At 34.2% G+C, this 27,980-nt stretch overlaps 1 protein-coding gene across 7 annotated transcripts in view; it reads left to right on the forward strand.

Moving 5' to 3' along the window:
• The window catches only part of SYNE2 (spectrin repeat containing nuclear envelope protein 2), a 416,774-nt gene that overhangs the window by 153,970 nt on the left and 234,824 nt on the right, over window positions 1-27,980 (forward strand). For all 7 annotated transcript variants that reach the window (XM_056810866.1, XM_056810871.1, XM_056810867.1 and 4 more), the window contains 15 exons: window positions 999-1,146; window positions 1,730-2,340; window positions 6,354-6,533; window positions 7,272-7,422; window positions 11,162-11,320; window positions 11,764-11,925; window positions 13,570-13,671; window positions 15,055-15,255; window positions 17,057-17,228; window positions 18,665-18,777; window positions 20,788-20,990; window positions 22,195-22,311; window positions 22,421-22,706; window positions 24,034-24,185; window positions 25,037-25,346. In XM_056810866.1, coding sequence (XP_056666844.1) covers window positions 999-1,146; window positions 1,730-2,340; window positions 6,354-6,533; window positions 7,272-7,422; window positions 11,162-11,320; window positions 11,764-11,925; window positions 13,570-13,671; window positions 15,055-15,255; window positions 17,057-17,228; window positions 18,665-18,777; window positions 20,788-20,990; window positions 22,195-22,311; window positions 22,421-22,706; window positions 24,034-24,185; window positions 25,037-25,346 — 3,067 coding nt within the window. The remainder of the gene's footprint in view (window positions 1-998; window positions 1,147-1,729; window positions 2,341-6,353; window positions 6,534-7,271; window positions 7,423-11,161; window positions 11,321-11,763; window positions 11,926-13,569; window positions 13,672-15,054; window positions 15,256-17,056; window positions 17,229-18,664; window positions 18,778-20,787; window positions 20,991-22,194; window positions 22,312-22,420; window positions 22,707-24,033; window positions 24,186-25,036; window positions 25,347-27,980) is intronic.

Here is a 27,980-nt window from a genome sequence, read left to right on the forward strand (position 1 = left end):
GAATTGATGCAGTGAAAGGAGCAGAACCAGGAGAACCTTATACACAGACTGATACACTGTGGCACAATCAAACATAATAGACTTTTCTACTAGCAGCAATGAAATGATCCAGGACAATTCTGAGGGACTTATGAGAAAGAATGCTATTCACATTCAGAGAAAGAACTGTGGGAGAAGAAATACAGAAGAAAAACAACTGCTTGATCACATGGTTCGATGGGGATATGGTTGGGGATGTAGATTCTAAATGATCACTCTATTACAAATATTAATAATCTGGAAATCAGTCTTAATGATACATATAAAATTCAGTTGAATTGCTTGTTGGCTATGGGAGGGGGCAAGAAGAGGGGAGGGAAAGAATATGAATCATGTAATCAAGGAAAAATTTTCTTAATTAAATACAATTTTAAAAATAAAATAAAATGGCAGGACAGTGTAAAATGCTTTTTAGAAAGCTTTCCACCCCAATGGTTAAAATAATTTTTTTAAATTTCTAGGTAAATCTGACATTCTAGAGAGCATAGGCAGGAACAAATAAGATTCCAAGTTAGTCTTCCCTTTGCTTCTTGTATTAGCCGCAGTAAGTTTTTCTTAGTATCTTGCTTCTGGCTCCTTTTTATTCTTTGAACTTTTCTATATACAAAGACTTTAGACTCCTGCTTATGGTACCCTGACAATGCTTTAGATATTAGAAATTAAGTCTATTCAAAATTATTTATTGTCTGAGTATTAGGAATAATGTAATGTATAATGGACTCTCTGTATATTATAGGCAAAAGTATACTCTTTGATCAGTTAATAAAAAGTCAGATCTTTAAGGGCAGGGACTTTTTTAGTTTGCCTTTATAAACTATTACCTAGCATAGAGCCCTTCCCCAAAGTAGGCACTTAAATGTTTGTGGAATTAAATTAAACTGAAACCGTCGTAGCATTATTTTCAAAGAGAGACTTACTATTGTGGTTCTCTCTTATCCCTGTGTTTCCTTTTCACATAGGATGAAATCCTTAGAAGCTGCATTGAGAATTGTTTTACCAGTAGAAAAAGAAGCTTTTCTCCTTGTTGACTCAGAACAATTCCTCCATAAAATAAACATACAAGAATTTAATCTAGCTGGTGTTGATGATGTCTACCAAAATCTAAAGGTAAAAAAGAAAAGTTTTCTTAGAGTTTATTTATAAAAGAGTGACCTTTTCTGGTAGATTTATAGATATTGACATGGTCTTTTGCCCTTCTTTGTATCTTCAGTACTTAGCATGGGACCTGGTACATAGCAGAAGCTTGATAAATACTTGCTGACATTAGCATCATAAAATCCTGAACACGTTGGCTTAGTACTTTTTTTTTTTGCCTTTTTATTCTTTGACTTATCTAAATTCTTCTAAATCTCATTTTATCTTAAATGGTGGTGTTTTATTTTGGTGGGGAGAAGAGGACTGGGAGGAGAGAAGAAGAAAAGGAAATTGCTCTGTAGTTAATGAGAGTCCCAAACATTTAAGCTATATTGCTTTTTACATTATTGATGTATTGACTTTCTTTCTACTAAGACTATTGGAGAGGTTACCACATGACCAAATTAGAACAATCCATTTAGTCTACTCTCTCAGCTTTGTTTAAATTCTGGAGTATTTTTCTGGTCCAAACCTAGTTGCATAATTTGGATTGTTTTATTACATGTCACTTGTCTTTCTTTGCCTATGTCCTAAGATATTTTTATTCTTATTTCAGGATATCCAGAGGTGCATAGTGAAACAAATTGAATTATGTAATAACTTGGAACCATCAGGCAGTAGTGCATTAAACGAATTTAACTGGATCGATCTTGATGCAATTCAGAGCATTATAGTAAAATATAGAGCACAATTTGAAGAAATGAACATCAAAATGCAGAACAGTGAAATGGCTATTAAAGCTCTTGAAGACTTTTTGGCCTTACTGAGAAAAGTTAAACTTTCTCTTCAATCCACAACTGATTTTTCAACATCAGACATACCTGAGATGCAAGAAAACAGCTGGACAATAGAAGACGTGCAGAAAAAAATTTCACTAATGAAAGAGGAAGCTAAGTGTTTGGATCAGCGTATGAAAATGCTTGACATAAGCTTAAAAGATGCTGAGCAAGGTGAAGATACTTGCTGTGAAAAACTTGTTGAAGTTTTCTCAAAAATGATAGATGAGACACATGGTCATAATGAACATGAGGATTTCACTGAACAAGTCCAGTTACAAGAAGTTTTTGTTGCCAAAAATACTGATGTTCTTAAAAATATTAAATATATTCAGGACCAGATTAATAAAATTGGCTTGAAAGATCCAACAATTCCAGCAGTAAAACAGAGGTGAGTGGAAACCTATTCGAATCTAAAAAAACCTTGAAGGCTGATGGTTTAACACAAAGAGTATGGAACTGTAGAATTAGAACATGTAGATTCAGGTCTCAGTTCTGAAACTTACAACTGTATGACTGAAACTAAGTTATTGTCTCTGAACACCAGATTTTTCATCATCAAAAGGGGGTAAGAATATTTGTATTATCTACCTAATAGGGATGTAGTGAGGGAAGTGTTTAGTGAGCTTTAAAATACTATGTTTTATGTGTGTATGCATATATGTGTGTTATCTTGTAAGTATTCTCAAATAGCTATTGGCTTTATTTTTTAAAAATTTTACCAGGAATAAGAATCATCAATAAATATAAATGACTTCATATGCAAAAAGGACTAGAAAAAGAGAATAAAATATGAAACCATGAATCTACTATACACAACTTGTTTCTTTAATGTATATATATATATGTGTATGTATATATTTATTTAATGTGCATATGTACACACAAATATACATACTATACCAATATCCTATTTATTGTACTGGTGCCAAAATTGCCTTGCTTGTCTCTGTCTACTTCTGAACTATTTTCAATGGATTTTAAATGTTTCATTGGTGTAAATTTCTTTCATTTTTTCTTTTTGTCTTCTTACTCTCACTTCCTCTCCAACACTCCTCTGATATACAATTAAAAGCCCTCCTTTATGACAAATAGGTTTGTTCAAATAAAACAAATTTGTATTGTGTTGAAAATTCACCAGTCAACCATTTCTTCTCCACCAAGAGATTGTAATAATGTCTTCTGGAGACATCGTTAGTTATTACATTGATCAGAGTTTTTCATTCTTTCAAAATTGTTCATATAGTGTTTTAATAGTTATATTACTAGTTCTATTATAGATATAGATCTCTTAGTTGTTCTCTCTTTGCTCTCAATTATTTCATACAAGTCTTCCTATGTTTTGTTGAATTCATGCCTTTCATAATTTCTTTTGATGCAATAATGTTCTACAAAAATAACCCAATTTATTTTCTAATCTTTTGCTCTAACAAGAAAAAATTCAGTTATTTTTGTACACATGGTCCTTTTCCAATATCTTTGATATTTTTGTTTACCAGGATTATCACTAAGTTAAAGCATATGCACAGTCTTTGTGATTGTACTTTTCAAAATCATTGAACCACTTCATAGCTCTACCACATTGTACCAGTTTGTCTGAGTCTCTCATAACCCCTTCAGTAATTGCCATTTAAAAATTTTTTCAACTTTGCCAATTGCATAACTGAGACAGAGCCTCAGAGTTGTTTGTTATTCACATTTCTTTTATTTTAAGGAATTTTTTTCATATAAGTCTTGATAGGTTAAACTTAAGATCTGCAACTTCTTATCTTTTGACCATTTTTTGGCTATCTGCGATACTATAAATATTCTCCCTTAGTAAATCATTTTTCTTTTTTTTTCTGACTTACATTGCTTTTGGTTTTTTCAAAAATGTTTCAATTTGCATGTGACAAAAGTTGCCCGTTTTATCTCCTATGATCTTCTCCTTTGGCCCTAACCTCCTTTTTTATGCAGAATAATAAAACTTTTTTTCTCCTATTCTCTTCTAATTTATTAAATGATCTTTTATATTTGGGTCATGTATCTATCCATCTGGAGCTTTTTGTGCCATATGTTGTGAAATGTTGATCTAAGCCTAATTTTTCACTATTCTCTATTTTTCCCTTTTTTAGAGTTGAATTTCATTTATTACAAAATAATTGATTAAATCTATCTAGTCAAAAAATTTTAATGAATGTTTAAGAAAATTGACATGTAATAAAATATACTGGAAAAATAACTAATTTGAATCTGGTTATTTTTTAGTATATTTTTATTACATGTCAATTTTCTTAAACATTCATTTAAAAAATTTTTTTGAGTTGCAAATTCTCTTCTTCCCTCCCCCTCCTTGAGAAGACAGATAGTTTGATATTGATTACATATATGAAGTCATGCAAAGCATATTTCCATATCAGCCATGTTGCCAAAGAAAAAACAGACCAAAAAAAGGAGAAAAATAAAGAAAATAAAAGGCATGATTCATAATGCATGCAGAGGATCATCAGTTTTCTCTCTAGAGGTGGATGGCATTTTTCATCATGGATCCTTTGGAATTGTCTTGATTAGAATAGCTAAGTTTTTCACAATTGATCATATTTAGAGTGTAGTCTCTTACTGTGTACAGTGTTCTGGTACTGCTCACTTCACTTCGCATGAGTTCATATTAATCTTCCCATGTTTTTTCTTAATTCATCTTCTTGTCATTCCATATAGCACAATAATATTCGATCACAATCATATACCTCAATTGATGGACATCCCTAAGTGTCCAATTCTTTTCTACCATAAAAAGAGCTGCTATAAATATTTTGTACAAATAGGTCTTTTTCTCTTTTCTTTGATCTCTTTGCAATATAACTCTAGCAGTGGTATTGTTGGAACAAAGGATATGCATAGTTTTATAGCCCTTTGGGCAGAATGAGATTAAACTAAATCATTGTTAATAATACTAACTTATCATCATAGCATACATGTATTTAGCCCTTTAAAGCTTACAAAACACTCATTTTGTAATATACACCTAATCTCATTTTATTTGAATTGGTGCTTCTGTCACCAGCATCTAGTCCCACCAGTGGTGTTTCATGTATATGGGCTCTGGGCCAGCCTCTATCCTCATGTCACAGAAATCTCTGCAACTACATAAGTTTGAAATAGAAGAATGCCTCTGACCTTTTGTTGGATATGCCACTCAATTTGATGTTATTACTTTAAAATTGTTTGGAGGGGAATTTGGGGAACTTGGCTTAATGATTTCTCTACTCTGTCATCTTCTTGAATTTAGTTATAATTTTAAACTGTGTCCATATATCCATTCCTGTTAACTACTTCACAATATATGCTGTCTCTCCTTGTCCATTTTTACATTAAATTTCATTTTTTTAATGAACAAAAAATTTTTCTCTCTGGCACATCTCTTGCCATTCCCAAAATAGAATGGGAAAAAAAAACCTCTTGTAACAAATATCCATAGTCAAGCAAAAAAAAATTCTTTTATTATTCATGCCAAGTTTTTATCTTTTGGTTTACTGAACATTTTGCATCTGTGCTTGGTTGTTTTTTTATCTTGTTTTCCTAATCTATTTTATTGATCAACTTTTCCATTTTTAAACCAGTACTAAATAGTTTTGATGATTATTGCTTTGTATAAATAGTCTGAGATCTGTTGTATTAGACCCTTCCTGTTCTATCTCAAACAATTATTCTAATTGAAATTATTGACCTTTTATTTGTTAGAGGAATTCTGTTAGTGTTTTGAAGAGGTCTATAGAATAATCCTTTAATAGTGTGATTCTATAAATTATTATGATTTTGTTACCTTAATTCTTTATTATAATTTTTATTATATTAACATGCCCCAACTATGATCTGCTCATTCCAATCCAGTTATTTGGTAAAGAGTATTTTGTAGTCACTTATATATAATTTTTGCATATGTTTTAGACTCCTCAGTATTGAGGATATATATCGTACAGTATACATCTGTAGTAAGTTGGGGTGGAACAGAACCTATTTCTGCTGGGTTTTATTGGTAATAAGCAGAAAGTTTGATGATTTGTGTGAGCTTATTTTATATCTACAAATTATTAAAATGATCAATTATTTCTTTAATCATAGTTTAATATCTAAATAAGTGGATAGAACACTATGACTGGAGTCAGAAAGACCTGAGTTGAAATTCTACCTCAGATACTTGTTAGCTATGTGACCCTGAACAATTGCTTCATCTCTGCTTGCCTCAGTTTACTTAAGTGTAAAAGGGATGTAATGATTTCAAGAACCTCACACGGTTTCTGTGAAGATTAAATGAGATTATATTTGTAAAGCCCTAGTATACACTATGTCTAACATATAGTAGTACTATATAAATGCATCCTTTCTCCCTTCCCTAATCAGTAACAACTTTCTTTCATTACTAAGGATAAAATCATTAACAAAACTGGAGAAGGATTTGGATTACTATGCAGAGGAGATAAACTACCTCAAAAAAATGGCCAGTTCTCTTCCAGAGTTAAAAGATGGAAAAGGAGAAACCCCAAGTCAACAATGCCAAGAGACAACATGTTTATGGGAAGATGTAAAATCCTCTCTCGAAGAATGGTAATGCAAGAGTACCCTTCCAAAACAGAAAATATAAATAACCTCACCCCCATAAAATTATGTTTGAACATGGATCTTACCAAAGAACATCCATAATGCACAAAACTGATAATGAGTTTTATTGCAGAAATTCTTTGAGAATCTAAATTAGCTAAAACTAGATTGTTTCATCTTTTGGAAATGACTGGACCTGAGTAGAATAATTATAGCCACAATACCACAACACTGTTTGGGATAATTACAATTTAAAGAAATGAAAGCATACTCTTAATGAAACATTTCAGAAGTAACATCCTTTGGCAGCCCATGTGTCTTGCTATATAATTTAGCAAAATATGATTACTAAACACACCTTTTTCTCTGTGAGCTAATAGGAAGTTAATCCTGTGAGTAATGCTGAGAATTTATCATTTTTTAGAGAGCTTGTATTTTGGATAGAAAATGTAATCAGATTTATCCTCTGGTGTTTCTCCTTGAAGTTAATAGCAAATGATCATCATCACCTGTATGATTCCTCTGGCAAAAATGTCAGTGAAATGGTTCATTTTGGAATGTTATGCAAATACAATTACAGTGATTTTTAGGTTAAGTTGGTAGAACTTAATATGGTGGAGCTATTTGAACAGGAAAATTTCTTTTTACTGAGTAGCTCTTAATTAATGGTTGGGCATTTGCAAAGGGAGAATTATAGCTTGTTAATAAAAATGTACCTTAGTATAAATGCTTTCTCTTTCACAGCCTTGAGCAATGCCAAAGAGCAATGGATCTCTTGAAGCAATACCACAATTGCAAAAGTATTTTGACCTCTTTGATACACAAAGAAGAAAGTGTGATCTCATTGCAGGCTTCTTATATGGGAAAGGAGAATCTGAAGAGGAGAATAGCAAAGGTGAGCTCCTAAAGAATGACTGATCATATTAATTTTTGCAAGCTGACCAAGGATAGCCTTTTCTTCTTAAATCAGGGGGCATTACTTTGCCAAATTTCTCCTCATTTTCTTTGCTTTTCTTTGCATTTTTATGTAAAAATAATCAAAATGAAAATGGACACTGACAGAGAATATTAAACTGTTAGTACAAGGGAAAGGGGGACCCCAGAGGATGAGATGGATAGTGTCATGGAAAGAAGAACATGAACTTGGACAGAATTAGATAGATAATGGAGGGTAGAAGTACCGTACTTGGAGTGCTATGTATGGTCTATAGGGCCATGAAGAATCTGACATGTCTAAACACAAGAGTGTTATAAAGAGTAAAGAGCACATTTAATGTCCCAAAGACAAGAGAGGTGCTTGATAAGTTCTTACTAAATGAATATAGCTCAATGGTATCATTTTAGGATCTTTGGCTTTGGGAATGTTATTAATGAAGATATTTGTAGGATCTCCAAATATTATTAACTTTGTAGGTAGGGTTTGAAAATGAAATCCCAGTAGAACCCTTGGTTTATGGGAAAGAACACAGAACTTGGAATCAGAAGCCCAGAGTTCTGATCCTGTTTCTGTAAGCTTGCTGTCAGGATGACCTTTAGCAAGTGATTTACTTAAGCTTTCTGATCCTTAATTCTTCTATCTCTAAAATGGAAATAATAATACTTGTAAATTTCAACTCATGGCATTATTGTGAGTCTCTAGGGTAGTGCTGGTGAACCTATGTTATGCATGCCACAGTGTGCCAAAGGGGGCTGCTCCTTTCCCCCACTCCATGAATGCCTGAGGACATTTCTCACATGACCCACCCCTCTGCCCAGGAGCCCAATGGGAGTGCTTCCTCCCTCCCCTGTCTGGGATAAGTGGGAGATGGGGCTCCAATGGGACATGAAGGTTGTAGTTTGGGTACTAGGTCTCTAAAAGATTAGCTATCACTGCTCTAGGGTGTGGTTGTGATTTTGTGATTTATAAATTGATCTCAAGCATAAGTTATGACTATATCTATTGGCTTTGGTTCTTTAAATGAAGGAAATAATGCAGTACTATCCTGTGGTTTCTTTGTTTATGTGTAGGTGAGGTCACTGGAGATGATTGCTAATCAGCAGCCAAAAGCAATAGAGTGAAAGTTATTTCCCACTTGGATCTTGATTTCACCTTGTTCCAATTTAGGGATTGTAGTTTTTGACTAAGAAAAGTTCTAAAAACCCAGGTCGAACCAACATCTTCTTGGGGACATCTGTGGTTTGGAAGACTTTTAGAGGTCTAGGATGCCTCTAAAGTTGTTCTGGGTATGTGAGCCATTTCATGATGGATAACATCACTCCTCTTACCTCCTTAAGATCAAAGTCATTTCTATATTGATCCGGCTCTGATCCTCACCCACCCCCAGTTCCCAAATGTGGCCTGTAATATTAAGTAACTACCATCAAATTTTTCAAAGAGCAAAAAAAATAAGGATAAAAATATTTATCAACCCTGAATAATTCGGGGTTTATATTTTGCAATGATTTACTTCAACTTCATCTCTTAAGTCTACCTCTAATAACTATGGATGTTTATAGCCTCATTTTTATACTATGAGGAAAACATTATGGAGCATAGTTTTGCACGGCAGAGTATAATTTACGTAATATAAAACTACATAATAGCCTACAGTTTTTCATCCACAATCCTTTCTGATCTTTGTGTAAAAAATCATTTACATTGGTATTAAAAGTTCATCATAAGAAGAAAACTTATATTAAAAATAATGCCGTAGAAATTTAAAATGGGATAAAATGGGAATTTCCTTGACTGTTTAGTGTTATATGCCTGGAATCTATTCTCCTCCCTTCCCTCAATTTGCCTATATAGTTCTTATCTATTTTCAAATTTCCTCTGTTAATTCTTTCCCCATTTGGAAAGGATTTTTCCTTTCAAGGATCTTCAGTAGGACTTTATTTCTACTGTTCTTCTTAATTATTATCATTTCTTACATATTGATATTTATTTGTGTTTTGTATCTCCTACATTCTGATGAGGTTCTTGGCTCCATTCTGGAGGTCTTTCCTCTCCAGTGCTGTCTTGTCCTGACTTCTCTCTTCTCTCCCTTTCTCTTTCCTTCCTTTCCTCTCTTCTCTATTCCTATTTTTGCTCCTTCTCTTCCTTTCTATCCCTCCTCTCCTTCTGTGCCTATCACATATCACATAGGCACTTACTGAAAGGTAAAACCTTATTTAAGGATACTTTAAAAATGAAATAGAATCTGTAAACCTCTTTTAAAACTTAATAAATTTCTGGCTTCTATTATTGGCGATATTTCTTTTTTTAAATTAAAAGATATTTTATGTTCCTAATTATATACATGTAATAACAATTTTCAACATACATTTTCTGAAATAAAAAAGATTCAAACTGCCTTCCTCCTTTTCTTCCCTCTCCCCCCTTAGAGAGGGTAAGCAATTTGATCTGGGTTATACATGTATTATCTTGCAAAACATCCTTCCCTGTTGGTCATTGTTGTAAGAGAATAGTCTCATGGAAATTGGTGATATTTCTAACCCTCCACAGCACTGCAATGCAAGTGTTATTATTAACTTGTGTAGATTTGGGTATTCAATTCTATTGAATGGCATTTTTTCTCAGAAACCCCCCACCAAGTTTTCTTAATTTTTTTGAAAAACTTTTTATTTAATCTTAGGATAAGTCAAACATCATTTTAAATATAAGCCCAGAAAATGACTAGATTATCATGCTGGTTTGCACCAATGTGACTGAAAGTTGATATTACTGTGAACTTCTAGTCTTTAGAATCTTAGAAAGAGTGTTTGCTGGTTCAGAATACCAAATTCTTAATCTCATTGAGAGAAAGAAGAGCAAAAGAAATACTAGAAAGAGAGCCAGGAGATTAGCAAACCGTAGGAAATGTCAGAACAAGCCTTTTTTGGCATTATGTAAGATTTTCATTCATTGCAAAACAAAAAGTGCAATTCTTTCCTCTCTTTAAAAGTTCTTTATCTTTTTTAGCCATCCTTTTCTCTTAGGAATTGACTATGCTTATCAAAAAATAGGCTCCATTGTCTATAGAAAATGTTATTTGTTTTGGTCAGGTTATAGGCACTAGGTGTCAGTATTTTCTAGCTTTACATATTGGTAACCTGTGAGATTGTTGGATTGAATGGAACAATTCCCTGAGTGTATTGAATTTACTAGTGTGTTTGTTTTGCTTTTTAGGCTCTTAATGGCCTCTTTCTGGTAAAAGTTATGTACCTTACTCCCTAAGTTATTTTCTATTTTGTAGAAGTTAAGAAAAATCCTGGGAGGATTTGTATTTCTTACCTAGATTGCCAGGAAGATGAGATGTCAATCATTTTTGGTGTTACTGATTTTTTTCTTAGACAAGAATAATAGTTTTATAAAAATTACAACTATCCATCAGGCACAGCAAAGAGAAGTTTGAGGTTGGGCTAGAATTACGTTTATTATAAATGATATATCCGTCATTTAAGATATCTGATGAATTTTAGAATGATGGGCAGAATCTTTACCATTCAGTGTTATAACAAGTTGAAATTCCATTACTACATTTAAGGCTATGAATAATACTTTCATGATGTTGCTTTTATTTTACCAGCTGATAAATGTGTTAAAAGGTATAATTGAAGGTTATGATAATCTTTCACATATGGCCTTTAAAAATGTGTTTGTCTTTTTTTTTTAGATTGAAGTAGTCAGAGAGGAATTTAATGAACATTCAGAAGATGTAGAAAAAATAAACCAAATCTGCAAAAATTTGCAGTTCCAGCTAAACAAAATGATAACCTTTGAGGAGCCTCCCTTTGAGAAAGAAGCTAATGTTATTGTGGACAGATGGCTTGATGTATGTGATTAGTATTTGTGAATTCTACTTCGCTGTATTATTTCAATTTTCTTGAAACTATTATTATTTAGAATAAATTGAACGTTATACCACTTCTACTAGAATAATAGAATATTACATATATGGAGGTTAATGAAATAAAATTGAGGGTATTCATATATATATTTATAGAGTTTAAAACTAATGTCTTTTTTATACTTATTAAATTATGTTCAGCTGCATTGAAATTCATTTCAATTCTAGCAAATCAGCCACAATTTTTTTCTTACAGAAATGACTGAAGAAAAAAAATCAAGCAGATAATTTTATGCATAAATAAAATAAATTATTTGAAGAGTGAAGATAATCCCAAGGTGTTATTTTAAAATATTGTTCTGACTAAAATGATGTTTTTCCTGTTGTTTCATTACTGAAAATATTATTTTGTGTTTGATTTCTGGCAGATAAATGAAAAGACAGAAAACTATTATGATAATCTGGTCAGGGCTCTAGCCTTGTGGGACAAACTTCTTAATTTAACAAGTATAATTGATGAGTGGATTGAAAAAGTGCTTAGAAAAGTTGAAGTCCACAAGCTGAATGATGCAGAAAGAACACAGGTGCAGGTAACTATATAGAAATAAGAAAAGGCTATTTGTGAGATGAACTTAAAGCAAGATATAACATGTAAGCTATCGGTGTGAAAAATGAATTTTTGTAACAACAATTTTTATATTTGCTTTGCTTTATCTCCATGGTGAGATGGAAAACTATTAGGAAATCATTTATTTCCTTGATGACCCCCTATGTGGATACTAACATAGAAGAGGTGTGGTTAGGAGGAGAAATCAAGATTTATTTATTTTTAAATAATATTTTATTTGATCATTTCCAAGAATTATTCATTAAAGACAAAGATCATTTTCTTTTCCTCCCCCCCCACACCCCATAGCCGACGTGTGATTCCACTGGGTATCACATGTGTTCTTGATTTGAACCCATTGCCATGTTGTTAGTATTTGCATTAGAGTGTTCGTTTAGAGTCTCTCCTCTGTCATGTCCCCTCAACCGCTGTAGTCAGGCAGTTGCTTTTCCTCGGTGTTTCTACTCCCACAGTTTGTCCTCTGCTTATGGATAGCGTTTTTTCTCCTAGATCCCTGCAGATTGTTCAGGGACATTACACCGCCACTAATGGAGAAGTCCATTACATTCAATTGTGCCATAGTGTATCAGTCTCTGTGTACAATGTTCTCCTGGTTCTGCATCACTTCCTGGAGGTCGTTCCAGTCTCCATGGAATTCCTCTACTTTATTATTCCTTTTAGCACAATAGTATTCCATCACTAACATATACCACAATTTGTTCAGCCATTCCCCAATTGATGAGGAAATCAAGATTTATTAATCCCCAATTGTGGGGTAGGACCTGTGCTCATGTGCTTTACAAATATTATTTCATTTGATCTGTAAAGAATCCACCAGAGACAAGTTTTGTAATCATGGTGTGACACAGCTAGAACTTTCTATGAATGGGACATGGGTTTTTTGGGGGGCAGCATAAACAAAACATTTCCTCAACAGACCATGAGATTTAAAATTTGAAGGTCAAAAGAATTAAGTATCTGAGAGCATCCAAGGCTTAATCTTTTGCATTAAAACTTAGAATTGGGCACAAAAATTTTTGGTGTGATAAAGTTTTAAAAATATATCACAAGAAAATAATCATTTAGCTTTTTGGATTTAAATGATTTAGAAACAGGGGTGTTAACTTTCCCCTCATATATATTATATTTATTTAAAGTCATATACATGATTGGTTAAGTATTGTAGTCTATTAACATACACACACTCTTTTGCCAGCAAATGCTTTGAGAAATATGTACATATTTTCTAAGTTAAAAGTCATAATCCAATTCTTCTCTACTTTAATGGCACCTAGGTAGTATAATGTATATACTGCTGGACCTGGATACACAAAGACCTGAGTTCAAATGTGATCTCAGACACTTATTACGTGACCCTGAACAAGTCATTTGACCTCTGGCTGCCTGTTTTCTCATAAGTAAAATGAGGATAATAATAGCACTTGCTTCCCATGGTTAGTGTTAGGACTAAGTACAATAATATTTGCAAAGCACTTTGCAAACCTTAAAGTGTCCAATAAATGCTATGTGTTATTATTGTTGACAATTGCTACCGAATTTTGGAAGATATGAATAAAATTCAAAAGAAGGAAGGTTAATACCACTATTTCTTTAAATTGTGTTTTAGGAAGAGCTAAAAATCCAAGAGCAGAACAGTGCCAAATTTGGAGCAAGGTTAGTTGAAATAGAAGAATTTCTTCAAATCAGTGAACCACCTCTCGAATTACAGGTAAGATAATTATTGTTTAGAAGTCTTAAACATGTATCTGCTACATCGGTATTTATAAATTTTTTTCTTATGATACATATCTTTTCTCTTTATAAAAAAGAACATAAACTGGAATTATTGTAATATGCCTTTTATCAGATGATAAAAAATGTTGAAAATATATTCTCTTTCATCAAGCACATTATTTTCTGTGATTGCACTTTTTAAAATTCTAAAGTCAGGGATTTTTTTCAGTGCCCCTTGTGTGGAAGGGGAAGTAAAATTATAACATAATTTTATAACAGTAATAGTTAATATTTTAATAATGCTTCTGTAAGGTTTAAGGTGTTATATTATTTTATTCTCCCAGCAGGTAGATAGATACTACAGATATTACTATTGTATCTTCATCTTATAACTTCCTTTGAAAATTTGGGTAACTGCTCCAAATCCAAACCTCTTTTCATTACTCTGTTTAGAGGCTGCTATATGATGCAATTCAAGGAACACTTGAGTCAGTGAGATCTAAGTACAAATTGTTCCTCAGACACTGGCTGTGTGGTCTTGGATAACTCGCTTCACCTCTTCTTGCCTCAGTTGCATCATCTGTAAGATGAAGATAATTGTTCTTACCTCCAAGGATTTTTCTGAAGCTCAATGAAATATTTTTAAAGTATCATGCAAGACTTAAAGTACTGTTTAAATGCTACCTATTATCACGTCGTTTTTTATTTAAAATAAATAGCAATTCACATAGAGGAAGTATTTGGAAGTTTACAAAGCATCTCCCTCAAAACAACTTAATGAAATAGCATAAACATTTTGATCTCATTTTAAATGGAAAAAATCCAAACAAACAAGACAGGGAGAAATGAAGTGACCTATCCAAGATAATGCTGGTTTTTTCCTAACTCTGACTATTACTATTGCTTCCATAGACAGCTTTATAAAGCCTCTCCTAGAAGTCACTATACTAGAATTTCTATTTGGATAAAAGATTAGTTTGATCCATTTGGTTTTCTACTTTTTCAAGAAAAATTGTATAATTCTATTTGTCCAAATGAGAATGTTGATGAGGGTATCTCAGGTAGTGGTCTAGATAAAACTAATCCTTAAGTAAATGTTTCATGCATAAGAAAGAATTAAAATGAGCTGTTCAGAGAAAGAAATGGTTAGGATGTTACTTTATGAATTTTTTTTCTTTTTAAAGGATATCATTTTGGGAGGCTGTGTCTGTGAAGAAGAAAAATTGAGACTTTGGTGGGGGGGTAATAAGATCTAATTTTGAAGACGTATTTAAATCACTTCATAATGAAAATCTTAATTCATTCCATAATAATGCCATTGCCATGAAATATAGTTGGAAAAATACTTTCTATTACTTGATGTTTTTCTTAATTTCAGGTCATCAAGTCATCTCTTTTGAACAGAATAGAACAAATAAAAATGCATTTAATGGATAAATCCACTCTGAGTGAAGTCAATGGGAGTACAGCTGAGCTAAAAGAAGATCTTGACCAGGCCAAGACACAGATTGGAATGACTGAATCTCTCTTAAAAGCCCTGTCTCCTTCTGACAGTTTGGAAATCTTTACAAAATTGGAGGTACTGTCAACTTTACCTCTTCTATAATTCAGACTCATTTTTGCAGTTAGTCTTGGTCTATTTAGATTAATTAAAATTGATAGGAGGAAAATACCAAAGGTCACTGGAAAGATGAGAAAAATATTTCATGCATATGGAGTGTTTTCACCTTCAAATTGTTTTACAGATGTTAACTAATTATTGCATCTTAAATTCCCTCAACTTTAGATATTTGTCAGCATTGATAAATCAATCCAACAATAAAATTTTTTAAAAGCAATTGAAATTCATCTTTTTTGCATCTATTGAGCTTTTTTCTAAGATCTCTCAATAAACGAATTAATGGATGGCAATGCATTTCTTAAACACTTGCTATGTTCAAGGTACTGTGCTAAATACTGGGGATACAATTATAAACATGAAACCTCTTCCCTCCCCAATTTTTTTCAGCTTCTTTTTATATATTGTCTTCCCTCATTAGAGCATGAGCTCTTTGAGGGCAGAGATTGTCATATGCCTACCTTTGAATCCTCAGTACTTAATCTGGCATGAAAGGAGGTGCTTAATAAGTGTTTATCAGCTCTTACTCTGAAAAATCCTTGCATTTAAGTCTCTTACATTTAGAGAGAGAGAGAGAGAGAGAGAGAGAGAGAGAGAGAGAGAGAGAGAGAGAGAGAGAGAGAGAGAGAGAGAGAGAGGGAAGGAGAAAGGGAGAGGGAGAGAGAGAGAGAGGGAGGGAGGGAGGGAGGGAGGGGAGAGAGAGAGAGAGAGAGAGAGAGGGAGGGAGGGAGGGAGAAAGGGAGAGAGAGAGAGAGAGCGAGAGAGAGAGAGAGAGAGAGAGAGAGAGAGAGAGAGAGGGAGGGAGGGAGGGAGAAAGGGAGAGAGAGAGAGAGAGAGAGAGAGAGAGAGAGAGAGAGAGAGAGAGAGAGAGAGAGAGAGAGAGAGAGAGAGAGAGAGAGAGGGAGGGAGGGAGAAAGAGAGAGAGCAAGAAATGGAGAGAGAGAGAGAGAGGGAGAGAGAGAGAGAGGGAGAAAGGGAGAGGGAGAGGGAGAGAGAGGGAGAAAGGGAAAGGGAGAGGGAGAGAAAGAGGGAGAGAGAGAGAGAGAGACAAAAGATTCAGGAAAATTGTGATCACGGAAAGGAGTTGAGGGCTAGATATTTGGTGAAATGACAGCTAGGTGGCTCAATAGCATGCTGGGCCTGAAGTAAACTCATCTTCCTGAGTTCAAATCTGGCCTCAGATACTTACTAGTACTGTGGACAAGTCACTTAATCCCATTTGCCTCAGCTCCTCATCTGTAAAATGAGCTGGGAAGGGAAATGGCAAACTGTATCAATATTTTTGCCAAGAAAACCCCAAATAGCATGATGAAGATTCACACGTGACTCAAAAATGAATGAACAACAGCAAAACCAGTGACCTGATTTGTAAGGCATTGCCATGTCTTTTCCAAAACAAATGGCAGTATTAGTTTGATTACTATATTCAGAGCAAAAGAAAAAGTAGAGGGTATGATTGTCAGGATGGAATGTGAAGCATGGTCTGGGACCTGGTAGGTATGATGGACTAGTAGGACAGTTTATATTTACTTATTTATCAGTCAAAACAGCTCAGCCACAGAGCAAGTGTTCCAAAACTAATAGGATAAACTCTCCAGGGACTGAGGATATGGTTTCTGTAAGTACAGCCTGAAGGACATTGTTCCAGGGAGGGAGAATTGGGAGAAAGGGCAAGACACATGGCAAGATAGCTTATGTGAACTGTTGGATAGAAGGTGTAGCCTAGTCTGAGATCTGTCTGTCTTTCTGTCTATCTTCCTAGGAAATACAGCAGCAAATTCTCCAGCAAAAACATAATATGATACTACTTGAAAATCAAATAGGTTGTCTGACTCCTGAACTCTCTGAACTGAAGAAGCAATATGAAAGTATCAATGATTTATTTAGTACTAAAAAACGTACTTTGCAAGACCACTTTTCCAATCTGTTGAATGGTGAGCAAAACAATAATAATGCAATAACGTTTATGTAATGCTTTGAGGTTTTCAAAGTGCTTTAATTACATATACTGCCACATTTGATGCTTAAATTAACATTTTACAGATCAAGAAATTGAGGTTGAGCCCAAGGTCACAATTGAAGTATCTGAGGTCAAATTAAAAAATCATGTATTCCTGACTCCCAAGTCATATTCTACCCTGTGCACCACTTAACTACTTAGGGATCTAAAATTTTTTTATTCAGCTTTGGTACATCTTAATGTATGTCTTATAATTTAAATGGATTTAAGACAGACATTTAAATGGAATGTCTGTCTTAAAGAGAGTCATCCAAAATACCCAAGACTGAGGTGATCATTTTATTCTTTGGGGAAAATGTGCTTGAGAATTTACTACATTGCTTAGTAGTTGGTGTTTTAATCCTTGTTCAGTCTTTAACTAGCAGTGTGATCTTGGATAAATCACTGCATGAAGCTACTATATCCTCAGAGGCAGCTAGGTGGAGCAATGGATAGAATGTTGTCACTGAAGTCAGGAGTCCCTGAATTCACATCCAGTCTGGAATACTAGCTGTGTGACCATGGGCAAGTCACTTAACCCTTTCCCCTTCAATTTCCTCATCTGTCAAATGAACTAGAAGAAAATGGCAAACTACTCTAGTATCTTTGTCAAGAAAACCCCCAAAAAGGATCACAAAGAGTCGAACATGACTGAAAATGATTAAGCAACACTTATTTCTTCATGTCTAAAATGAAAAAGTTCTATTAGGTAATTAATGATCCTTCTACCCATAATCTTCTGGCTTGTTAGACATATAACATGACCTTTCCATTCAATAATATAAGAATCATAGCATTTAAAACCCATATGCATATAAAGCTGTGTTCAGTGGATCTTATAGATTGCACCATGATCATCACACTTTAGCCATGATGTTTTAGTTCGGTTGGATGATTAAAGATTTTGGCAGAGAGGGACAGAGATAGAGACTCAACCTGTGGATTCATTGTTAAGAGGAATTTCAAGTAAAGGATCTCCTTCACCCAAGGGACCCCAGATGTCCTCAGTTGGCAACAAATCTTTTCAGTGAATGTGCTCAGGATGTGCTCAGTGCTCAGGATAATACAAAATTTAAAAAAGATGCTGTAAAGTATGATTTGTATTTGAAAGTTTTTTACACAATTGTTTTAGTCTCTTACCCTATCCAACTGCTTAGAAAAATCTCTTCATTATAACTCACAGGAGATAGAAACATACAGAGATAATTATAATATATAATAATGCATTATGAGTATATAGAATCCTTCGACAAGTTCTGTTTGTACCATTAGACTGGGAAGTATGGTTCATGTTCATGGTAACAATTAATATTAATTACTTCTTGCATATATATGTATATGTGAAGTAAAAATTTAAATGTCTTTCTGCAGATCAGTGTAAAAAATTTGATGATTGGTTCAGCAACATTCAATTGACCCTTAAGGAGTGTTTTGAGTCACCAGAAACCAAAAAGTGTATGGAAGAAAAGCTCCAGAAACTTAATGTAAGGCATGAGTCTTTTTTGGGGGGGAGGTGCAAAATGATGGAGAGAAAGGTGAAAGACTTCTATGCTAGGTATAAGCAGATAGGGGTAAGAAATATGGTACTTTCCCTAACCTGCTAAATGAAGAACCTTAAAAAAAATCCCCCATAACCCTGACAGAGTAAGACTAGCAGTAATAATCCAAAGTCTGTTTTTCCTTCTGAGAGGCAGTTTGAATATTAACCAGTCACTAGTTTCTCCTTGCATCTCTCTATCATGAGTTAATATCAGTCCTGAACCTTGACTGACACCCAAAGACCAAACTCCTTTAGTCTTGCTTGACCCAGATAAGAACTTTAGTAAAACACATCCCACTTCTCCCATATTGGACACCTAACTTTATTCAGGTCTCTAGAGGACTACCCTAAGTGTATCCATCTTTTTGGAGCACCCCCCTACTATGTGAGTAAACTTACCCTCAATAAAGGTCTTGTCTTGTGTGACATTTGGGGTTTGTTCTGTGGTGCAGCTATCCAAGGCTGTAACAGGTGGTTAAACATACCTAATTAACCAGTCTTTGACTTGTAGAATATTGAAAGCAAGGACTGAATCAGGAACCATGTGCTTTGATGCCATGCCCCCCTCCTTTCTGACAAAAGAACTGAGTTCCATAAGGGTTTTCCCCCTGACATTTTAAGTGACAGAGAGAGAAGATTACTGCCTTTCTCTTTAGGGGACTCTTCTATTCCACACTTTCCGGGTCTCTATTAAGACAATAGGCTGGTGGTGATTTCAAGTCAATCAAGCAAAAACTATTTATTTCTCACCTGTTATGTATTAGGCTCTGTGCTAGGAGCTAGAGATAGCAGTATGAAAGGTAAAAAACCCCTATGCATACTTAGCTTATATTGTAATATTTTGACATTTTTTGATCCCATCAATTACTCCCTAAAGGGTAGATTCCACTCTACCCTCCCTCCCCCCAACCAGGTACTTAAATATAGATTCAGTCCCAAACATGGAGGTATCAGATTTGCTTTCTACAGGTACAAATAAATGTCTGAGCCCTCTCTATGAATGTCATGAGCTACCACTTCAATTTGGTTTTGATTATTTTGTTGGGTAGGTCAAGGTATTCTAGGATTTTAAAATTGGGGTACATTGTAGAGGTTCTAAATCACTCTAACTCCTTTGAAAGATTATACTCCATAACTTCTTGTCTTATCTCCATGCCCAATGGCCATTTTTCTTCCCTAACTGGTTAAATTTTTAAAAATTAAAGTTGGAAGAAATTATTTTAGACAATAAGGATGAAGTTATAAAAACACATAATGTCATCGACTCATGATTTTTCCTGGGTGGGTTGGCTGTATTACAGATTACATTTGACAAATGATGCTTTCATATTTCTCAAGAGCACTTGAGGCACTCTGCTTAATTATCTGCCTCAGTAATATCTTACTTGTGAGCTTCTTTTATTGAAGTAATCTATTTTAGAATCTGCAATGGCATGTCATCTGCACCTCAACACTTGAAATCCAAACACTTAACCACAATATCTGCTCTAAGGAAAGTTTTATAGAAAAGAGCATTAATTAATTTTACACACTGACATATTTTCTAGAATGTCAGAAATGCGAACCCATGGTGAATTATTAGTATAAGAAACCCCCTATATCTAAGTAGAAGTGTCATTTTAATTATTTACCATTTTCAAGTATTAGCATCTCTGCCATACTCTGTTATGTAAAAAAGAAAGAAGTATAATTATAATATAGTGGCCTCTTTGGAGATGGTTCTCATCTATGGACTGTCCAAGGAATAATGATTTGCCAGGGGAATGAAAGAGGAATAAATACATAAGCAATTTCTCTCTCTCTCTCTCTCTCTCTCTCTCTCTCTCTCTCTCTCTCTCTCTCTCTCTCTCTCTCTCTCTCTCTCTCTCTCTCTCTCTTTCCCCTTCCCCCTCTCTTTTCCTCTCTCCCTTTCCCTCCTTCCTTTCCCCTTCCCATACTTTGTGTCTTTTTTAAGGATTCCCTGACCTTTGAGGGAAAAACCAAGGACATACAAGAAGTACAAACTGCATTGAATAATGTAAAAAGGCACCTGCCCAAGGCAAGTGTCAAAAGACTGAGTAACTGGATTGTGGCCCGGGAATTGGAATTACAGAAGATGAAGTTTTCATGTCAGATGCAAGCCAAACAACTTCATGATTGCTTACAACAGTTACTTAGGTAGTAAAAGAAGTTTGTTTCTTTGTGTGTGTTATGATTATATAACTGATATTATTTAATCATTCTCATTTAGATGCCCTCTAACAACATAGTAATTCATAGGGTCAGCCGAGATGTACAGAGACCACGTGATAGGAAAAAAAAAACACAACCCACAGTCCAAAAACTGTTCTTTTTAAACTGGAGGCTGACTCTGAGATATTATGGCAATTTGGAAGTTCCCTTATCATTAAAGAGTAATTCATATGCTGAGAAGCTTGATACCTAAACCTTTTGGAGATGCATAGCTGCTCATGTTCACCAGGCAACTCATTTATTAATTCCTAATACATTCTTCATTGTCACTTTATATTGTAAATACATGACAAAAATGGCTACCTCAGCTGTCAATGTTGACTTTTATTGAAAGTTTTTATTTTACTTCTTTTAAAAAGAACTTATTGGTGGGACAACTAGATGGCTCAGTAGATTGAGAGCCAGACCTACAGACAGGATGTTCTGAGTTCAACTGGCCTCATACCCTTCTTTAGCTGTATAACCGGCCCATCTTGCTCTAAGCCTGTGATGGTGAACTTATTGCACATGTGCCAGAGATGGCATTCAGAGCAAGCACTTTTTGTGAGTACGTGTTTCCCCCAGTTTGTTACTAGTAAGGCAGAGGGACTCTGGCAAAGATGATCCCTTCCCCTTCTGTACTATGCCTGATGACACTCTTTCATATCACTCAACCCTCCACCCAGCAGCCCAGTAGGAATGCTTCCTTCCTCTACTATGCTGGGTGAAGGGTCCAGGGAACAGAGTGTGGTCTCCAAAAGGTTCACTATCACTGTTCTAAAGCTTAGCATTAATTAATTTTAAATTAATTTATATATAATAATTTATATATATAGACATATATATAATTTAATTAATTAATATTAGTATTAATTCTAAGAGAGAAGGTAAGGACCAAAAAAAAGCTTTTGAAATTTCACTTCCATCCTTTTATAATGTATCTATTTGATGCTAATTGTTTTTAATACAATACAACACAGCTCATTATTCAGGTTCCATTTGGCTTCAATTTAAAATAGTTTTCTCCCTAAATCTACTTGTGGGAAGTCTATGACATAGCTTAGCCATACTTTTGGTGTCATGTCATCATTTAAAAAGAGGTTCCATTGACTTTGAAATTCTAGCAACTTAGATATACTTTTCATTTTAGACTTCAGGAGGACTACATCAACTTGAGTAAATGGCTAATGAATCAAGAAGAGAAATGGAAGGAGATTGGAGTAGAAAAAGAGCCAGATTTTTTCTGCCAAGCATTAACTAGAAAAAGGTAACCCTGTATTTTAAAAAAATCAAATATCATGCCTTTAAAATTTTTTCCAGTGGCAGTGGTATAAAAGATGCTATAAACTTAATTTTTTGTGTTTGAAATTTTCCAGGCAACTATTTGAGTCTTTAGCAGAGTTAAACAACTCACTGAAGAAATTTGGACTTACTAGAGAAGAAATAGTGATAGAATCAACTAATTTGATTGAGAAATATGAAACATTTTTAACACAAGTATGTGAAAAAGGAAATCATCAGTCACCTGCTGCTGTAGACCAGAGTTTTGAGGATCTTGTACATGATGTATTTTCTTGGATAATGGGGATTAAAGAGTCACTCATGGTTTTGAATTCAACTGAAGGCAAAATGCCACTTGAAGAAAGGATCCAGAAAATAAAGGTACTCCACTTAGCTAGGGCCTTTGGAAGCTCCTAGGAAACTCACATTTGAAGAAGCTTCACAAGAAGGTTCCAAAAAGATGGTTAAAGAGCTTACAAAATAGTCTTGAGAAAATGTTAAGGGAATTTACTTCATTAAGCCTGTTGAGTAGAAAGCCATAAAGTGTGTTATAATGTCTTCAAGTCTAGGAATAGAACTGCCTCTTTTAAAGAGGATAGAGACCAGTAAGAACTCAATAATTATAAATGAACTTAATCTCCATTGTGTGTAATTTTGATTAGGGAAAGGAATTTTTTTGAGTGGATAGAGATCTTCATTGAAGGGCTTGCTGAGGGAAATTTGTACTTGTGCAAACTAGGTTGCAAAGTGAATTTGAAGCAAGAAGAACTCAATTCAAATTCTGCCTCAGACACTTAGTAGCTGAAGATCCCTCAGCAAGTCCCTTAACTTTTGCCTGCTTCAGTTTTCTCATCTATAAAATGTGGATAATAATACTGCCCACCTCCCAGGATTGTTGTGATGATGAAGTAAGACAATATTTCTAAAGTACTTTTTGCAAACCCAAAGCACTATAGAAAATGAGCTAGTATTATTTGTCTATTAATGTTTACTAAATACCAAAGAGAAGAGCAATATAAAAATTTCCAGAGATCTCACTGTCTCTTGGCCAAGAGAAAAATGTGTGAACCCAGGTAACATAAAAATACATATGTATACAAAACAATTATAGTTAGATATGACAAATTTGGTTAAGCATTTCAGAAGAGGATAGGATGAAGAAGAGTCGGGAAGACTGATGAGAATTACCGAAATGATTGGAACTAAATGACTTCAGTCTGAAAAGAATTTCTGAAAGAGTTTTGAGCAGTTTCCATGCATCAGAGCAGGAAAAAACTTGATTTAGCAGGATGTGCTGGGAACAAGGGATAAATGAATTGTGGATTGGATCAGACAGAGGAAGATTATATTTGGGAAGTTTTATACATGTTTTAGGTTATTTATATTATTTACTCAGGTCTAGAATTTGGCAGAGTAGAGCCATTTTGGTTCCAATAATTTTAGCAGTTCTCATTATCCTTTCTCCACTCTTCTTCATCCTATTCTTTTCTGCAATCCTTAGCTAAATTTATCATTGCATCCAACTATAGTTCTTTTGCATATGCATATATTTTGGCAATTGAATATATTCAAAATGAAAATTTTTTCTGATATTTAGTTAAATGTTAGAAAGATCCTTGGTATAAAAATGTGGGGACCAAATGATCAAAAAAGAAAAAATAAATGACATTATGTTGTGCTTTTACTTATTTGTTTGTTTACGTTTTAGGAAATCATTTTACTTAAACCTGAAGGGGATATGAAAATACAAAATATCATGAGTTTGGGAGAGACTGGCAAGGCATCTCTGGTTCAGGATACTCTTTCTGATATCAAGAATCAGTGGGACCACACTATTCATTTAGCCAATACATATCTGAGGTAAAAGAAATACATTTATTGTCATCATCGTTTCCCTGTATCAAATAACAAATTGTAAAAAGTATAATATAACTGTCATTCATGACTTTTGATATTGATTATCCGCAGAATTAATAGGCCATTAATTTGAGGACACCAACAAGAGCCTGAGGGAAGAGTAAAACTTTATCTATATCAGGCATTAGAAATCTTTCCCACAATTTAATAATATTTAATTGAAGTGGTATGTCATCAGTAGGATAATTATAACAAACCTATCTTCTCCCTTATCCAACCACCCACCCCCAGCTAAATAATACTCTTTACTTTTCTTATAGAGTTGGTTAATATAGAAGGAAACACAATAGATATTTCATGTAAAAGTTTTGGTAAATATTGTTTGATAAAAATATTTGAAAACTGAATTTCAGTGAAGTGTTTTTTTTTATGATTCCCACATTCTTAGTTTCAAGTGATGTTATTAGTAATGAGATTCACTTTTCATTTGAAATGCTGAGATTTTTAGTTTCTGACATGCCTTTTGGCTATCAGAAAAAAAGAACAAAATCTGTTTATTAAATTTAATGTACTTATGTATTCTGGCCAATTGAAAAGCAAATTGCAGAGTTTATAGTAATAAGTTTAACCACTTTATGACAAATACTATTATTAAAGTACTATAAATCATTTCCTTTTGGAGTCTGGTATAAATGCTGTCATTTGAGGAAAATGTAAATGTTATAATACCTGGAATATCTCTGAGAATAAGAAGTTATTTTTTTTATATCTTATAGTCTGATATATGTACATATAAAATTCAGAGTATCACTTTGTCAGATATCTAATCAGTATAATTTTCTGTTAAAATTTAGCCATCAGGAAAAGATTCAGCTTGAAGGAGAAAAGTATTTGCAAAGCAAAGATGACTTACGACTAATGCTTACTGAATTAAAGAAGAAACAAGAATCAGGTTTTGCTTTGCAGAATGGCTTACAAGGAAAGAAAGCTCAGTTGAAAATATATAAGAAATTCCTACAGAAAGCAGAAGACTTGACATCCTTGCTTAATGAGTTAAAAACTCAAGGAAATTACCTCTTGGAGTGCACGAAAAACCCCAAATTCAGTGAAGAAAAATGGCTAGAAATCAAGCATCTCCACGAAAGCCTCCTTCACCAATTACAGGTCAAAATAATGAAATTGTATTTCTTAAGGACATTCACTTTTCAACAAGGTCTTTATAAGTCATAGTTTTTGGTGACACCAAATAAGCAAAGAGTTACTTGACTGTTATTTAGAGGCAAGTGCTCACTTATGGAGTATAAAAAAACAATTCAGTTGTTTATTTCTACTCAAAGAACCATTGTATACTAAGGAACCAAGTTTGAAGATGATGGTGGTATTTCCTTTTACATACTTTCCATTACCATTGTTAACTATAGAAGTTGGTATTTATTAAGCCACAAAATGCACAAAACAATCCCAGAGCTTTGTGTATGTAGCTGGGTAGCTGACATCGTACCCTTTTGTGTCCTCAAATGCTCCCTCTCTGAGTTGGAATTTTTTGCAAATACTCTGCAGTGAAGATGTCAGAAGGAAAAACAGTTGGCTTTTTGTGAGGCAAGAGCTATGTTCCCCGAAGGGAATAGGAGAGTGCATGAGATCTTTCTCTCTCTCTCTCTCTCTCTCTTCTCTCTCTCTCTCTCTCTCTCTCTCTCTCTCTCTCTCTCTCTCTCTCTCTCTTTCTCTCTCTCTCTCTCTCTCTTTCTCTCTCAGAGTGTAGAGTGATATCCAATTAATTATGTGAGACCTCTGGTTTTACCAGATAACAGAAGGAAAGAAGTCATGAATTTAGTTAGACACAAGTTAGGTTGGAAGGAGATTAGTTTCAAGGTGGCTATTTTCTCCATCTTTTACCAGAATCCTTCTCAAAGGTCTCATTCAGCCTGTGGGACCTCAGAGGTCCCATCAAACTGGAAAGTCTTTAAGTATGGTTACAATAATTGGCTTGTTTAGATCACCCAGCTAAAGACAGAGAAGTTCATCACCAAGGGAATGAGTTAGAGGGTCATAAACTCTAGAAAATGTTGATGTTTAGTTGTTTCAGTCATGTCTGACTCTTTATGACCCCATTTATGATTTTCTTGGCAAAAATACTGGAGTGGTTTGCCATTTTGTTCTCTCAGATGGCAAATAATGCCACTGAGGCAAACAGTTAAGTGACTTGCCCAGAATCATAGAGCCAGTTAAGTGTGTAAGGCCAGATTTGAACTCTGGAAGATGAGTCTTCCTCAATATAGGGTTAGCATTCTTTCCACTGTACCACATAGCTGCTAAAGAAGTTATGTCAAAACATTAATGAATTGTAAGGGAATGCTTTTACTGATAAAACCACAGATTCTTGAACACAGATCCTATTAAGCACTTTCCCCCCAAAATGTGTGTGTATGTGTGTACCCATATATACATATATATTTATACATATAATATACTGTATATATTACACGCATAAAACTGCAAGAGATATATGTTTATATAATACAATATAATATATGTTTATATAATACAAATATAACATATGTTTATATATATCTGTAACTCTTGCAATTAGAGAAATTCTCATTAATTTTCTGTTGGATTGGGATTACTTCTTCCTCACAACTAGATTGGGAATTTGTTTTGTATGAAAAAGACTCTTGGATTATTACTACCACCCCAGGATTATAAATCTAGAGTTGGAAGGGACCTCAGACCATCTTATTTTTTTAAACCGTACCTTCCATCTTTGGTTCTGAGGCAGAAGAGCAGTAAGGGGTAAGCAATGGAGGTTAAGTGACTTGCTCAGGGTCACACATCTAGGAAGTGTCTGAGGTCAGATTTCAACCTAGGGACCTCCCATCTCTAGGCCTGGCTGTCAATACACTGAGTCACGGAGCTGCTCAGACCATCTTGTTTAAGCACCTCATTTTTAAGGTAAGGAAATTAAGGTCCAAAGAGATTAAGTGATTTGTTCAAGGTCTAGAAAGTAATAAAGATAAGAAGTGGAAATTGAAATCAGGATACCCCCACTCCTCCGAAGCAAATTCTCTGTCCAATGTACTATAAAACCTCCCTTCTTTTCGAACAAGAGTTAACAGTAAAATCAGATTTCATGTAACCAAATGTAAAGCTGGAGAGTTGATTACCCAATTTGTAACTATTGTTTCTTCTTAAACATCTATCAGCTACATTTATTTCAGTAAAGAAATGAAGAAAAATGATCAGAAAATATAGCATAAATTAGTGCAATAAAAGATGTTAAGATTTACTTTAGAGATAATACAGATAAGAAACTAAAGCCCAGAGAGGAGCTTGTCCAAGGTCACATGGCTGGTTATCAGCTGAAATTCAGACATTTTCTTAAAGGAAAAGGATTGGAAAAGCACTTTCTAAGCTCAAGAGGTTTGATTTTTTTTTTTTAGTCTTTAGTCACAAGGAGATACTAACCGTGACAATTTATTATGCCTTATTCTTATGTGTAGATGTCATATAAATGATTTATTCTCATTTTTTTGTTTAAAAATATTTTAATACAGGTATCCCTTCCACATTGCAGGGGTTAGGGGTGCAGTGCTCCTATAATCTGAAAAATCCATGTAAAATTTGTTTTCTGTTCTTTTCACAAACTTTAACTTTTTTACTTATTTTAACTTTTAAAAAGATATTGTGTTGTATTAAAAGATAATGATGGTGATGTTACATAATACCATGCTTTGAGTTGCAATATCTGCTGGCCTTCCTGTGTCATCTGTGACTTCCACAAAACTATCCAAAAATTCC

The sequence above is a fragment of the Monodelphis domestica genome, chromosome 1, assembly GCF_027887165.1.
Source record: "Monodelphis domestica isolate mMonDom1 chromosome 1, mMonDom1.pri, whole genome shotgun sequence".
Lineage (NCBI taxonomy): Eukaryota > Metazoa > Chordata > Mammalia > Didelphimorphia > Didelphidae > Monodelphis > Monodelphis domestica.